This window comes from Xenopus laevis, chromosome 6S (assembly GCF_017654675.1).
Source record: "Xenopus laevis strain J_2021 chromosome 6S, Xenopus_laevis_v10.1, whole genome shotgun sequence".
In the NCBI taxonomy this organism is placed as follows: domain Eukaryota; kingdom Metazoa; phylum Chordata; class Amphibia; order Anura; family Pipidae; genus Xenopus; species Xenopus laevis.
This window is the reverse complement of record NC_054382.1, coordinates 12,760,032-12,776,899: the sequence shown is the minus strand read 5'-3', so window position 1 is coordinate 12,776,899 and position 16,868 is coordinate 12,760,032. Positions and strand designations below refer to the sequence as shown.

The following is a 16,868-nucleotide window of genomic DNA, read 5'->3' as shown; positions in this document are numbered from 1 at the left end:
GCCAAGAGGGATGTATTGTTACAGTCAGGCAAGGTTTAGCTGCTGCTGTGTCAGTACTTTAAGAAATGGATGGTGTTGCATTAAAGAGAGAGTTCTTTACTGTGAAAACAGCATTTCTCTTTTCAAGAGCGACTTTTTGGTCGGCACATAAAATAATAATTAACTTAACAGTTTGGATACATTATTAAGTAGGGAACGTTTGCGCTAACAAAGGTGATGGTGTAAACATACAATGAGAGAGGAATTCAAATCTCTTTTGCAAAATTGCTGGTCAGTTCTAATCAGAGGCATTTTAGTCTGTATTTGAAATGACATTGTGGGGAACCCAACTCACCAGTCTTAAGGTGGCCATAGACTCAAAGATCCGCTCGTTTGGCGACATCGCCAAACGAGCGGATCTTTCCCCGATATGCCACTAACGGCATAGCTATATCGGGGGTAATTCGAACGTTCGGCCGTATGGCCGAACGATCGAATTACGATGCACCAAGGGGCTCCGACGGGTCGGTCGATTAAAAATCCAACCTTCCCAATCGATATCGTGGCCAGATATCGATCGGGAAGACCCGTCGGAAGCCCCCATACACGGGCAGATAAGCTGTCAAATCGGTACAAACGACCGATATCGGCAGCTTTATCTGCCCGTGTATGGCCACCTTAAATTGAACAAGCAAGAATTCCCATAGATTTCAGCCTGCTGGCATTCTCTCTTAATAGAACAAGTTATCAAGACTTTCTATTTGTTCCCATAATCGTAAAATCCTACATCAGGTGAATTGAGTATAAATAACTGGTTCCAAGTGTTGCCTTTTATGTGCCTTTTGCGCTGCCTTTGTCCATAAAAAGGCAAATATATTGGTATAAGTGAAGTAGAGCCAGGCACTTGCAGATTTACTGCAAAAAGTTTTATTTCACGACATGTTTCCAGCAAAGCCCTTTATCAAGTGATATCCACAATGCAAACAAGCATACAATAAAAAGAGTCACACCCTCTAGTGTAATTACGTGGGAAGGGCCACTGCTGTGGGGAGTAACATGATGAGCCTAGTCCTTAATTAATAGTAAAATATCTGGTTTTGTAAAAAGTCCTTTTGGGCTCAAATTAGTTCCAATCATACAGTGTACAATTATTAAACCATTTATAGAAAAACAATTTTTTAGAAAAAGTGACCAAACCAAAAAAGTGAATAAACCAAGTCCATAGATTAAAGTCCATATTTTCAAAGTCTTTAAATGAACAACTCCCAGGTACTGCCATTCTGGCCTACCTAAAGGGTCAGTTGCTGTAATAAACCCATCGTTAAGCACAAGTCTGCATCAAATACAACATTATGAAAATTATTGTTTAAATATTTTTTAAATATTTTATCTGCCCAATAATTATGTTACTTTTATGTCTTACCGCACTGTGGGTTTTCATTAATCGTTAGAAAGGGCAGCAGAATTTTCTGTTTATTTTATCTGAAAAAAAGGAACAAGATATAAATAATCACAAAAATGGTGCAATGCTCCAATATTCATTTAAAGGAGAAGGAAACCCTTTCGCCGCAAAACCCCTCCCCCTGTAGCCCCCCTGCCTACCTCCCCCCCCTCGGGTAAATGCCCCTAAATTGCTACTTACTCCTCGGCGCAGGTCCTCTCTCGTGGAGTTCGCAGACGCCATCTTCTCCCGTGCGGTCTTCTTCCTGGATTCCCCGGGGGGGGGGTGCCTATGGGGGGGAGGGGTTTTGCGCCGAAAGGGTTTCCTTCTCCTTTAAAGGAGAAGGAAAGCTATGGAGGCATTTTATTGCCAATAGATTAGCTGCAATAGTGCAAGCTAGAATGCTATATTTATTCTGTAGAATGTTTTACCATACCTGAGTAAAAAGCTCTAGAAACTCTCTGTTTGTTTAGGATAGGAGCTGCAGTATTAATGTGGTGTGACATCACTTCCTGCCTGAGTCTCTCTCTGCTCTGGGCTCAGATTACAGTAGAGACGGGAGGGGGGGGGGAGAGGAGCAAACTGAGCATGCTCTTGCCCAGGGCAATGAGGTTTAAGCTGAAGGCAGGAAGTCTGATACAGAAGCCCATGAGTACACAATAGAAGGAAAGAAATGTGCTGTTTCCTTTGACAGGGGACTCAGAGCAACATTACTTTGGGGGTTTACTGGTATATTTAGGTGGACCTTTCTGATAAGGCTTACTTAGTGTTAACCTTTCCTTCTCCTTTAAGCCGAAGGGAACCAGACTGTTTAGTCTCCTAATCTGTACTGCCTCTCGTTGGAGGAGCAATTTCTTTGTCACCCCCTCTCTGTGGTTTACATACCACCTTGAGGACTAGCCACTTGAGTTGTGACTGATTGTGATTATTGACAGAGAAATGTCTGGGTACAGATGTGTCTGTCGGGGTGTTTATTTTATAATTTCTAATGTCAGACTTGTGTTCTTTGATTCTTTCCTTTACTAGTCGTATTCTGTCTAACATAGACTTGACCACAGGGGCATTTTAACAGATATATTACTCCTGTGGTATCACAAGTGGCATAACATTTGAGATCAATTTTGTTGCCCCTCATGGGGTGACTGATTGAGTCTCCTTTTATCACAGTGGAACAGCACACACATCCTAAACAGGGGTATGTGCCTTTTTTTTGCAGTTCCCTGGAATAAAAAACTTTGTCTAGTATTTTGGTTCCGCTGCACATAGGTAACCCCTCAGAGTACGGCCTTTTTTGTAGCAAAACATGGTTGGTTCTGTGCACACTTTACAAAATGACTTGTCACCCTGCAAAATGCTGAATTAAGTTGGACGTTCACGTGTCAGCACTATTGGCTTGACCAAAAACACCAATCTAATTGGTTGGGTTTCCATCAGTCATCTATTGGACATGGATGTGATAATCTAATCTTTGGCCCAGGGACCAGTCAATCGGGTGGGTGGCTGCATCAGGCAAAACTCTTCTTATATATTACATAGTTACATAGTTACATAGTTAAATTGGGTTGAAAAAAGACAAAGTCCATCAAGTTCAACCCCTCCAAATGAAAACCCAGCATCCATACATACACCCCTCTCTACTTTTAATTAAATTCTATATACCCATACCTATACTAACTATAGAGCTTAGTATCAGAATAGCCTTTGATATTATGTCTGTCCAAAAAATCATCCAAGCCATTCTTAAAGGCATATTGACCTTGACAAACTAGCAGCTCTACAGTCATAGGAGGTAAGCTAATGGAATCACTGTTAGTGCCTTACAAGTTGACCCCCCCCCCCAGTAATTCTACCTTTTCTTCTCCTTTATAGCCGAAGAGGAGATTTGTTGCCTGTGATTATTTATGCACGACTGCAGGTGATAAATTTACTAAAAATGTCTCTCCATTGTAAATAATGGAAATCGATGGCGGTAACACCAACATATCGCAACATCGCCAGAAGTTTGCTCCTGAGGCGACTTTGGAAGAACGAAGCGATGCGTTGGTATTACCCACGGCAATTATTTCCAATGGAAAGGCATTTTTGGGACATTTGTCACCCACAGATTCTTAACGTGGACGATGTGTTGGCCACTGCCCTAAAAGACTGCTTCCAAACAACTAGACTTAACTCATCTGTTGTACAAGGTTATCCGGAAGCCCATTATTCAGAAAGCACAGATTTTTTTTCTGTAATAATAAATCTTGTACTTGATCCCAACTAGATATAATTCATCCTTATTGGAAGCAAAACCAGCCTATTGTGTTTATATGATTTTCTAGCGAACTTAAGTTATGAAGATCCAAATTACAGAAAGATCCCTTATCCAGAAAACCTCAGGCCCCAAGCATTCTGGATAACCGGTCCCAAACCTGTAGTTGTCATTAAAACATTTAACCAATGTTTGTGCCGTGCACCTTTCTTGCATCTACACCCAGAGGTGGAATTCCCGTAATGATCAATATAAAAGTAAATGAGTAAAGCACTAACTACATGTTCTCCCAGTTGGATTAAGTGTGCAGCATAAATCTCACGCTTTTAAGGAAACATCAATTAGAATTGGGCTCCTAATTGATGCTTAATTTCAAATCAGAAACAGCCGATACTAAGTAGCTCCCTCCCAAAATAATAACGTCTCTGCCCTTTGCGTTACATAAGGATATTCCGTGCATTTCATGTCTGAAGTTTCTGCATCTGTTTCTAGAAAGATGTTGTTAATTAGTGGGTAATTAGTGTTAAGTTGTTGTCTTTGTGCTCTTATCATATTGTAAAGCCTTATATAAGCATCAAGCAGCTCGTTAGAGGACACAGTAAATATTCTAATGGGGCAGAGCCCATCGGCTGCTTGTGGCTGATCCAACCCCCATAGATTTCTGCTTGTTGTCTTTCCTGCTATTTCAAACATAACCCCCTAGTATCTTCAGAGTTTCCACTGTGATTACATGTTCTTCATATACACTGATTTCCTTGGTTGTGTCCAGCTTCAGTTTCTTCCACTACAAGTTGTCCATTTATGACTCAATCTGATTTGGTTTAAAGAAGCTGTAACACCGTGTATCATCTCCATAGCTGATAGGCCAGGCCAATACCCCCTATTGGTAATGCTGAGACTCAAATGCCAAAGGCAATAAGACTATGCCATCCATATAGCAGTGGTTGTAGTACAGGGACTCCGAAACTGGAAAATTACTTGAACCAATTCCACGTAGACAATGGCTTTCCATCAACCTCCTGGAGTTCTCCTGCTGGAGAGATATTGGGATTCACAATAATCGTTGCTTCTTGCTTAAGGAACCCATATATTATATAAACTGGGGCTGTTTCATTACTTTGCTGTCCAGACTAGGAATGATCAAAGAGTTTCCTTGTAGGTGACTTAGTTTTATGAAAGCAAGGCTATGAGACAAATCAGGGGTCATTGCAAGCTGGAAGGCAGGATGGAAAGTGCAAAACACAGTGGGAACCAATCAGATTGCTGCATTCATTATTCTACTTGCAGCTGGCTTTAAAAAGCTAATCACTGATTTGTTGCTATAGGTAACTGCCCATGGGCAAATTTGCCCAGTGTTGAAAAATGAGTCCCAGCGGGGCTCATTTATAGAGACTGGGCAAACTTGCACCTGGGCAGCAACCAATCAAATGTTTGCATCATTGTTCCACCTGCAGCTGGCTGAAAAAAAAGTCAGTCACTGATTGGTTGCTATGGGTCACTGCCCATGGGCAAATTTGCCCAGTCTTTATAAATGAGCCCAACTGAGACTCAAATGACATGGAGAATAATACTATTGCCAGTCCATGTAGCAGTGGTTTTAGTGCAGGGACTCTGGCAGTGGAAAACACAGTTGCGTTTCACGTAGACCATATCTTTCCATCAACCTCCTGTGCTCTACAGTGTCAAATGCTGGAGAAGGATCAGAGATTTCGGGATTCATAATCTCTAAATTTCTTGCTTAAGGAATCCATAGATTATATCAATTTACAGCTGTTTCATTGCTTTGCGGTCCAGACTAGGAATGGTCATAGACTTTTTTGTAGATGACTTCCCAGTTTTATGAAAGCAAGGCTATGAGACAAATGAGGGGTCATTGCAAGGTGTAAGGCAGGGTGGAAAGTGCAAAACACTCAGTGTCAGATTCAGGAGAAGGATCAGAGATTTTGGCATGCACAATAATTGTTGTTTCTTGCTTAAGGATTCCCTATGGCAAGCGGTAAGGACAGGGCTGGCCTGTGTCCATTGAAGCTGCACTTTGGACCATATTTTATCAGATACATCAGATATCAGATACAAGGGCACAGACAGACTTTCTGAATGAGCACCATGGGGTGCACTCTTGCCCTCCCTTCCTTATTGCTCTGGAAACCCTATTCTAAATGCACATTTCCATATACTATATTATACATTGATACCCAGTGTGCAACTTGGGCTTATAAGTACAGACATTCAGTATGACAGTTTTGCTGCAGTGGACAGGTTGTACAGCGCTCTCGTGCCTTCTTTTTTTCATGCTCTCATAAACACTCCATTAAGCGTCTAATGGAAAGAATTCTCTAGCCCAAATGGACTTCGGTGCAGATTGTAAAAAGGAACCATGGTGCGCACATAAATAGGCAATCTGAGAAAATGGGCAGTTTGGGTAAAATACACAAAACAAATGAGTGATAAAGGTAGTTAACGCCACGCCTAAGTAGTGCTTTGGTAACTAGGTCCCTACTTATTATGCAGCCTGGCTTAGTAGCTTTGACTAAATGTGCTTAATGTTCCTCTTATTCCTGCCCTTGAATGGGGATTCTGGAGCAGCCTTTTTGTGTCAAGTCAGCATGGGCTGCAGCTGTGTTTAACCTACATTATAGCTGAAATGACTGTGTGCTGCAATGTTTAAAGGGATACTGTCATAGGAAAACATGTTTTTTTCAAAACACATCAGTTAATAGTGCTACTCCAGCAGAATTCTGCACTGAAATCCATTTCTCAAAAGAACAGATTTTTTTATATTCAATTTTGAAATCTGACATGGGGCTAGACATTTTGTTAATATCCCAGCTGCCCCTGGTCATGTGACTTGTGCCAGCACTTTAGGATAGAAATGCTTTCTGGCAGGCTGCTGTTTTTCCTTCTCAATGTAACTGAATGTGTCTCAGTGAGACATGGGTTTTTACTATTGAGTGTTGTTCTTAGATCTACCAGGCAGCTGTTATCTTGTGTTAGGGAGCTGCTATCTGGTTACCTTCCCATTGTTCTTTTGTTTGGCTACTGGGGGGGGAAAAGGGAGGGGGGTGATATCACTCCAACTTGCAGTACAGCAGTAAAGAGTGATTGAAGTTTATCAGAGCACAAGTCACATGACTTGGGGCAGCTGGGAAATTGACAATATGTCTAACCCCATGTCAGATTTCAAAACTGAATATAAAAAAATCTGTTTGCTCTTTTGAGAAATGGATTTCAGTGCAGAATTCTGCTGGAGCAGCACTATTAACTGATTCATTTTGAAAAAATGTTTTTTTCCCATGACAGTATCCCTTTAAATGCTTGAAAATAAGGCCACAGGGGTTCTTTAACACAACATTTATATTGCTAGAATTTGCCTTAATTTTACAGTTTGCCTTCAGTTACATTTCATTATGATGTAGATGGAAGAAAGATGAACGAACAAAATGTATCACCTTCCATTGCCCAGTGCTGCAAAAGATTCAGTTCTATTGAACATTTAATATTTATCCTAATCCAGAGAATGTGATAGAAGCAAAGGCCCGCACAGCTGACAGTTTGCCTGTTGTCTTTGTATTTCACAGGTGAGTCGGTCTGCCTGTCTCATGACTACTCAGCTTATATGTAAATTGCTAAGGTCGAGAGAAGCTGCTGCTGCCGTAGACATCAGAACGTGGCCTCCGATTCTGGACACTGGTGAGAACTTAGGCAGGGAATTCTGTGTGGCTTCCCTCTACTGCAAAATACTACAAGCTGCCTCCTTAGATAAAGTCACAAGTGAACAGACGGTGAACCCATAAATTAGTTTCTATTTGTATTCTGAGGGGTATATTCATGTTGGATCAAAGTGTAGAGCATCAGTGTAGAGGGCCTTTCATTTCATTACATGTAGAGATGGGGCTCCAGCTCTATCTTCATGGGGCTCTCAAGGCTAATGACACACAGTCCTATCTGTCGGCTGAGATTTGTCTCGGCTATAGGATGCTAGAAAATATCCTTCCATAGACATTACTGAGAATTGTCTCTGCTAAAACACTGAAAACATGCAATCACAGGGTATTTTTTGACATTATGTTGCAACCCAACGTGTGTAATTGCCCTAAGCCCTAATATTGTTGATGTACAACTTTTAATTCAAGTGGAGACAAAGGGTTGGGAAACAAAGGTTTACGGCCTTCATGGCCCCTGTTGTATTAGATATTCAACCAGAATTCTAAGAATAATTAGGACAGTTACTAGAGTGCCTTTTTGCTCTAGTAGATAGTCCTGATAGTTCAGTTTGAAGGACATTTAGAGGTAAATCCTTGTTTTCTGCCAGACAGTAGTTATTTTTAAAATGAAATCTGTAACCTTGTTATTAGTTAAGGGGGCGCTGATCATATATCGGCCATGAAAGGGGTTCCCAAACCAACCGAACAGTCTGAAAATCACTGATATAGACAGTAATCCGGTATGGCTTATTTTTTTTGGTTTTTATTTGTGTCTTTTTTTTTTTTAGATGATTTGCCAAAGAAAAGACCATCCCAAATCTACAAACCGTCTGACCCAGAAATAATGGCTTACCTTGATTTTAGTGTGTCTACAACTGGAATGCTTGCTGGGGTGAAGGTACGTCTTACTCTTTTTTACAATAAGGAAAAGTTGGTTTTCTCGGTTATGGTGAGGAAAGATTTTAGAGAAGGACACAAAGGGTATTTTAAATGGGGTCTTTGAGATGGTACATCTAAAAAAAAGTAGATCAGGGATGTTCAGCCACTGGTCCCTCAGCTTTTGTTGAACAGCAGTTCCCAGAATCCCAACTATATGTATTACCAACAGCTGCAGGGGCCACAGTTTGAATGTCCGTAATTTATAGATTATTCCTCCGTTATATGAAGACCCCAGGCTTCCTGTGTCTCTCTATCTCCAACCTTGTTTTCAATTGTCCTTTACTGTCTTACCCCCTTTTTTAACAAGGCCAATTAAAGCAAAACATTTAGGCATATTAAAAGTAAAATGTATGAGGACAACTGCCTCTCCAAAAATTGTTATTGTAAAACTGGTCCTCTCTTTGTTGCTAAAACCCTTAACTCTTCCCTCCACCCTCATTTCCACTAGATGTTGGAACATAGTTGGGGTAAATTGCTTCTCTTCATCCACAAGAACATTATTGAGGTTGGGCACTGATGTTGGACACGAACTGGCCCACAGTTCATGTTAAAACTTATCACACAGATGATCAGTTGGATTACGTTCAGGGCTCTTTGCAGGCCAGTCAAACTCTTCTACTCCCAGCTCTGCAAACCTACAGTATGCTACTTTGTGCATAATGAAAAAAGAAAGGGCCTTCCCTAAACAGTTGCCACAAACTAGGAAGTCAAAAATGCCATTATATGATTCAATGGCTCCTGTTTTGGCAATAATGGGTGTGGCTTAAATTCCAACAATTAGAAGAGATGTCTGAAGACTTGGCCATATAGGGTAGACTCTACAGATAAGTGCAACTAGAGATATAGAAGTACGTCAGTTATCCCAAATTAATATCTCAGGCTATTGAGAATAGTACGCTATTTGCTGCATTCATGTCAGTACAGGTATGGAATCTGAATTACAGAAAGGCCACCTTCTATTTCATCCAATTCTTATGCAATTTTTTTTAAAAGTGATTTTATTTTTTCTCTGTAATAATAAAACAGTAGCTTGTACTTGATCAAAACTAAGATATAATTAATCCTTATTGGAAGCAAAACCCGTCTGTTGGGTTTATTTAATGTTTCATTTTCTAGTAGACTTAGGGGCCCATTCACTTAGCTCAAGTGAAGGAATAGAGGAAAATAGAGGAAAAAAACGTTGAATTTCGAATGTTTTTTTTTTGGATACTTTGACCATCGAATGGGCTACTTCGACTTCGACCTTCGACTTCGAATCGAACGTTTCCAACTAAAAATCGTTAGACTATTCGACCATTCGATAGTCGAAGTACTGTCTCTTTAAAAAAACTTCGACCCCCTAGTTCGCCACCTAAAACCTACCGAAGCCAATGTTAGCCTATGGGGAAGGTCCTCAAAGGCTTTCCAAGGTTTTTCTGATCGAAGGATAATCCTTCGATCGATGGATTAAAATCCTTCGAATCGTTCGATCGAACGAATTACGCTAAATCCTTCGACTTCGATATTCGAAGTCGAAGGATTTTAATTCGGCAGTCGAATTTAACCCTCGATATTCGACCCTAGGTAAATTTGCCCCTTAAGGTACGAAAATCCAAATTACAGAAAGATCTATAATCTGGTAAACACTAGGCCCCGGGCATTCTGGGTAACAGGTCCCATAACTGTAATAAGAGGGATTTGGGTTATGACAGCCCAAATTTCCTCTGGAATAACCAAGGGCACGTTTTAGATTCACATCTATGGGTGATAAAGATGATTATTGTTTCAGAAGTTGCAATGGCTATAAACACACACTACATCAGCCAGGTCTTGAAAATAAGATTATTGCTTATGTGCTGAAGCCAAGTTTTTATCTTCAGTTCATTAGGAATCGATGTGAAATCTGTGCCCAACCTCAATGCGTGATCTCTGCCTGGTGCTATTAACAACTGGTGGCAAACGTGACTCCCAAACCCCTGTGAATTTCTCATCAGATTAGTTCGCTATTGCCAGTTTCTCGGGGAAAAGAAAATATTATTTGTAATGATAAAGTTTAAGTCACTTTGCTTTCTTTGGAGATAAGATATGCCGAAAGGTGCCAGGCCTGGAATTATTTGCATTAATATATGTCATCGATGTAATGATACATGAAGTGGGGAGCAGGAATGGGCTTTTTGCTTATGTCTGTATTTCTCATTTTGGAACAGGGATATAAATGCCAGGCCTGTTTGGTATAGAGTTATATTACTGTTTGATTTATTGCTTGTACAGTCATTTATTTACAAATGTCTAGGCTGATGGCAGATAAGGTGGTATGAAGTAGATAAAAATAAGACAATACTTTTATCTGCTTTTAGACCTTCCTTAGACAGACAATGGATACAGCTTATTCTTGGCCAGTGTGAACCCTTTAATGCACAATGGCTGTTGGATGAGCTCAGTGGTTGTTTACCAGTCCTCATCAGTGCTCAACCAATAAGAGTTAATCAGGCATTTTCCAACAAGAAATACTCAGGGGAGGTGTCCAGTGTGAAGAATAGGACCACGAGGAACAAAGAGCTATTAGTTGTTATCCAATCAATACACAGCACATCTGTATCCTTTTTATTTCGATTTTTTTTTTGGGAACCTTTCTTAGATCTGTTCTCTATCTTTGCAGATGTCCCATGCAGCCACTAGTGCCTTTTGTCGTTCTATAAAACTTCAATGTGAGCTGTATCCATCTAGAGAGGTTGCTATATGTTTGGATCCTTACTGTGGCCTGGGTTTTGTCCTTTGGTGCCTGTGCAGGTAAGTTTGAGACTTCTAAGTAGGCCTTTTCATTACAGCTGTTTTCCTAAAATTAAATTCCAGGCAACCTCAGAGTGTCTATCAATGCTGGCACTTGCTGCTTAACAACATCTGGATAGACGTTAGTTTGTCACCAATAGCACACCGTAAGCCAGAGGTTGTCTGACTTTTTCAGTTTAAGCCACCTTGGAGCCCCTCATAACTCATAAACAGGTCACAGATATAGGAAAACACTGGGTTATCAGTCAATGTCTAGGACAGCAAATGCATTATCCACCTAAATTTCAACCTAATTGATCATTAAGCTTAACTTTCACATGAATGTAAGACTGTTAATTGGTATTTTTTCCAAATGATCCCCTAGTTTAAGTTTCATTTGAGTTCCGCTGCCCCAAGCACCCCCACTACCTCACAGTCTGGAAACCATGATGCAATGAGTTTTCGGTCAAGGTGAACATTTTATGCTGTACATCTACTATAGCAATATTTTCTCCACCTAGGTGAAATATATGGTTTGGTTAAGGTCAGAGTTTTTAATTCTAAGGCCAACCAAGCCATAAATGATATCAGATATCAGGGGTGCATTAAGATGTTGCTTGAGGTTCCATGTACAGTTGATCAATGCTCTTTAAAGTTCCATCTCCTTTAGTTTTGAAGAGTTCTTGTGCACAACTCGCTTGCAGTGTAACTCTTAAAGGGATACTGTCATGGGAAAAACATATTTTTTTTCAAAATGAATCCATTAATAGTGCCGCTCCAGCAGAATTCTGCACTGAAACCCATTTCTCAAAAGAGCAAACAGATTTTTTTATATTCAATTTTGAAATCTGACATGGGGCTAGACATATTGCCAATTTCCCAGCTGCCCCACGTCATGTGACTTGTGCTCTGATAAACTTCAATCACTCTTTACTGCTGTACTGCAAGTTGGAGTGATATAACCCCCCTCCCTTTCCCCCCCAGCAGCCAAACAAAAGAACAATGGGAAGGTAACCAGATAGCAGCTCCCTAACACAAGATAACAGCTGCCTGGTAGATCTAAGAACAACACTCAATAGTAAAAACCCAGGTCTCACTGAGACACATTCAGTTACATTGAGAAGGAAAAACAGCAGCCTGCCAGAAAGCATTTCTCTCCTAAAGTGCAGGCACAAGTCACATGACTGGGGGCAGCTGAGAAATCGACAAAATGTCTAGCCCCATGTCAGATTTCAAAATTGAATATAAAAATCTCTTTGCTCTTTTGAGAAATGGATTTCAGTGCAGAATTCTGCTGGAGCAGCACTATTAACTGATTCATTTTGAAAAAAACATGTTTTCCGATGACAGGATCCCTTTAAGTATCACATTGACTTCCATATGTTCAGTTGGTACATTGACCCCAAATGTAGCCCATAGCATTTGTGTGTACCTCAGCCTCATTAAATAGTCAAAAGGGCAGTTAGTCACTTGCCAGCTTGAGTTATCTGATCAGGATTTCAGGATGGGTGAGTGGGTGTCTGGACTGTTAATATAGTGATACCCCAATCACATCCAGTGAAGCAATTTGTAATGGATTAATGACCTCTGTTCTTTTCAGGCTGTACTCAACATGCAGCTTTGGTGTATTAATATTAAGTGTTCATCCCTGCACAAAGCATTAGTTTCATGGTAGTAGAGGGGAGCAGACTGAGTTTAATCTGAGTTATCCAGCAGTAACCATTTTACTGGGCCAGGGTTTGTTTTCTATAATTCCTCCTTTAACCAGCTCTGCAGAAAGATGCTGGTTCCCTGTGAAGAAGAGATAACCATGATTAATAATGGAGGAATTGGTATCTGTGCCGCTGCTCGGCACTAATGGAGTCTTACTATGCTTATCTGATGGCTACAAGATATGAATTCATTTCCAGGGTATATAGAATGCTGTATAGTAAGTTCTGCTATGGTAAATGTATGAAAGTTTGTGGTGGGACAACCAGCGCATGCTAATATATCTCATGTCTTTACAGCGTGTATTCAGGACACCAGTCTATTCTGATTCCTCCCTCAGAGCTGGAGATCAATCCTGCCTTGTGGCTCCTGGCTGTCAGTCAGTACAAAGTGCGAGACACATTCTGTTCCTACTCAGTCATGGAGCTTTGCACCAAGGGACTTGGCTTACAGACGGAATCCCTGAAGGTAATGTGTTTCATCATGTCTGATTATACTGGAGCCCATTCTAATTCATGTCACCCTGTATGCGCCTCTAAATAATGGTGGATCTTTTATGGTGCTAAATATATCCAGTCTTCATAAAACTTCATTTTTTATATCTCAACTGGGTATTTCATTGCTTTTTAATGATGTGCCCCATTTGAGTGCAACCAACTCGAAGCCTTTCTGTTCTTGGATTCTTCGTTCTTGATGAATGGCACAGATTAAATATTATCCTGGACACGTAAATAATACGCAATTGTCAACCTGGTCCACGGTAGCTGGTGCTGTAGAATTTGCATTCTGTGGCAGGCAAGCAGTTAGAGTGGCCATGCTAGAAAAGAAGAGAATCGTGAAGCCAATCAAAGCAGTAGAAACCCAACCGTTCAAACATTAAATGAGCCAAATGGCTACAGGAACATGTGCAAAAAATCCCTCTATATCAAGCTAGTATCATTCATATGTATCATTTGGTTTTCGTTTGAGTTCAGCAGAAAAGGAAGGAATAAGTGGTAATGCAGGACGATTGCTGCTTTTGGCAATATCATTTTTAAAAGTGTGTTATTGAGTGTACTTCTCTCAGGTTCATGCAGACGTATTGGGCTTGGTTAGCTTGGTGAACCCCAGATAATATAAGCCTTAAGGGCAGATTTATTATGTGGTACAGGTATGGGACTTGTTATACAGAATGCTCGAACCTGGGGTGTTCCAGATAATGGATCTTTCCTTAATTTGGATCTCCATACCATAAAGGGATACTGTCATGGGAAAACAGTTAATAGTGCTGCTCCAGCAGAATTATGTACTGAAATCCGTTTCTCAAAAGAGCAAATAATTTTTTTTATATTTAATTTTGAAATCTGACATGGGGCTAGACATATTGTCAGTTTCCCAGCTTCCTCCAGTCATGTGACTTGTGCGCTGATAAACTTCAATCACTCTTTACTGCTGTACTGCAAGTTGGAGTGATATCACCCCCTCCCTATTCCCCCCAGCAGCCAAACAACAGAACAATGGGAAGGTAACCAGATAAAAGCTCCCTAACACAAGATAATAGCTGCCTGGTAGATCTTAGAACAAAACTCAATAGTAAAATCCAGGTCCCACTGTGACACATTCACGCCCATTAATGCTGCACATCCAATAACAAGAAAAGCCTCTCTGTTTTTATAAAGACATGATCTTTATTTTAGCTTTGGAAGTCCAGCAGAAAAGCATGGAGTACATGCATCTGCACAAGTCTTAAGGTGGCCATACACGGGCCGATAAAAGCTGCCGACAGACCGAGTCGGCAGCTTATTGGCCCGTGTATGGGGCCCCCGATCGAGATCTGGCCGAAAGTGGGCCAGATCTCGATCGGAAGGGACTAAAAATCCCGTTGGATCGCGGCTGCTTCTATTCGTTGATGCGGTCCCGCAATCTAACCTAGGGCCCACGATCGGATCAGCCCGATATTGCCCACCTCAAGGTGGGCATATCGGAGGGAGTTCCGCTCGTTTGGTGACATCGCCAAATGAGCGGGTCTCTACATGTATGGCCACCTTTAGGCTGACACTACCATAAATAACTGAAGCTAGTTGTGGTAGGAGGGTTAAAAATTTAAGCAAAACTAGGAAAGAATTGCTTTACACTGATTTCATTGCCTGAGGATGATGACACAAAATGTAAATTAGACATTATGGAGTAATTTTAGGAAGCCTTTGAGGTGTGTACCGTATATACTCGTGTATAAGCCGACCCGTGTATAAGCCGAGGTACCTAATTTACCTAAGAAAACTGGAAAAATGTATTGACTCGTGTATAAGCCTAGGGGCCCCATGTCAGATTTCAAAATGTGAATGTGACCCAGCCGCAACAATTGGGGGACACTGGGCAGGTACCTGTTACTGTCTGTGACTGACTGTGTCGCCGACCGGATTTCATGTTTGCTTCCCTCTGCCACCCCTATTTCATGTTTGCTTCCCTCTGCCACTTCCCCCCCCATCTGTCGCTCTCCCCACCCTGGCTGCTCTTCCCTCTGTCCTTCCCTCTGTCACCTCTGCGCTTCCCTCTGTCCTTCCCTCTGTCACCTCTGCTCTTCCCTCTGTCCTTCCCTCTGTCACCTCTGCCCCAGCCGGACTGCCTGTGACTGCCTGTGTCGCCGCCCGGAGCAGGTCCAGGAGCTCCGGGCGGCGCGTCCTTCCCTGCCGGCGTTCGCTTTCAAAATGGCGGCGCCCATGGCCGCCACGTGGGTAGCGGCCGGCGCCGCTACCCACGTGGCGGCCATGGGCGCCGCCATTTTGAAAGCGAACGCCGGCAGGGAAGGACGCGCCGCCCGGAGCTCCTGGACCTGCTCCGGGCGGCGACACAGGCAGTCACAGGCAGTCCGGCTGGGACAGAGGGAAGGACAGAGGGAAGAGCAGAGGTATGACCCGCGTATAAGCCGAGTTTGAGTTTTTCAGCACATTTTGGGTGCTGAAAAACTCGGCTTATACGCGAGTATATACGGTAGTTGGATTCAACCAATGAGAGCAGGTGAAATCTGTCAGTGACTCAGAGCATGAGTGTGCCACTAAAAAAATGTTAGGTTGAGATGTCACAAATAAACTATTAAATATATTCAGTTATAACAAAACAATGATTAATTGGGAAACAGGTTCACACAACTTAGGGTATTGATAATTGTCAAAGCTTTATATTTTCTGGTTCTTACAGGCAAGGGGGCTGGATCTGTCCAGGGTACGGACCTGCGTTGTGGTGGCTGAGGAGCGTCCTAGAATATCCCTCACCCAGTCTTTCTCCAAGTTATTCAAAGACTTGGGTCTCCATCCAAGGGCTGTAAGCACATCGTTTGGCTGCCGAGTTAACTTAGCCATATGTTTGCAGGTAAGGTCCTTATCAGATTAACATATTCATTGAATTGGAATGAGAGATGTAATGGCAATCACTTTACATGGGCATAACAAAGCCAACTTTTCTTCTCCACCTAAAGACATCACTATAACTATCAGCTCGGGGGCATCTGCACTATCCGCCCACCATATTTATTCATTGTTGCAACAAACTGATTATTTGCTTCTATGTAGTGAGTCAAGATTGACACTAGACATTAGAGCAGCCCATGTTTAATAAAACTTGCTGTAATTCACATATATGCACCTTCAACTATCTCAGCTATGTAGTCTTGTCTTTACTACAATACTTTGAACACGGAACAGACCCACCAAGGAAAACAACTGAATTCCACTTCCATTCTGCACCAGGGAACAACCTGGAGAATAGGCACAAAGTGGGATTCATCTGCCTTGCAGCTCTTTAGATGTTACCCCCTACCTAAATGCTACTTCAGGTGGACATTTCATGAGGTTGTTCTGGACAATATCGAGGCTTCTGGTTATGGCTTCCAGTTGACTTTTCTTTGAACAGAGACAAGAAACTATCCTTGATCATTTCAGCATATGTTGTTTAAAACTTTAGACACATTGAAGGAGTGTCGTCAGGGAACACAAAGGGCAGTGCAGCTCTGTACTGTAGGAAAGTGAAACCTTAAAACACTTGGGTTACGGGGATGGGATGTGCGATTCCTTGCCTGGACTCGGGCTGGGTTTATGCTCAATATAGAAACAATTGAAAG

General features: G+C 41.7%; 1 protein-coding gene across 9 annotated transcripts in view; it reads left to right on the top strand.

Moving 5' to 3' along the window:
* The window catches only part of LOC108719832 (disco-interacting protein 2 homolog C-like), a 265,083-nt gene that overhangs the window by 223,589 nt on the left and 24,626 nt on the right, over positions 1–16,868 (top strand). For all 9 annotated transcript variants that reach the window (XM_041567366.1, XM_041567363.1, XM_041567370.1 and 6 more), the window contains 5 exons: positions 7,250–7,361; positions 8,164–8,273; positions 10,953–11,083; positions 13,072–13,240; positions 15,950–16,120. In XM_041567366.1, the coding sequence (XP_041423300.1) occupies positions 7,250–7,361; positions 8,164–8,273; positions 10,953–11,083; positions 13,072–13,240; positions 15,950–16,120 (693 nt within the window). The remainder of the gene's footprint in view (positions 1–7,249; positions 7,362–8,163; positions 8,274–10,952; positions 11,084–13,071; positions 13,241–15,949; positions 16,121–16,868) is intronic.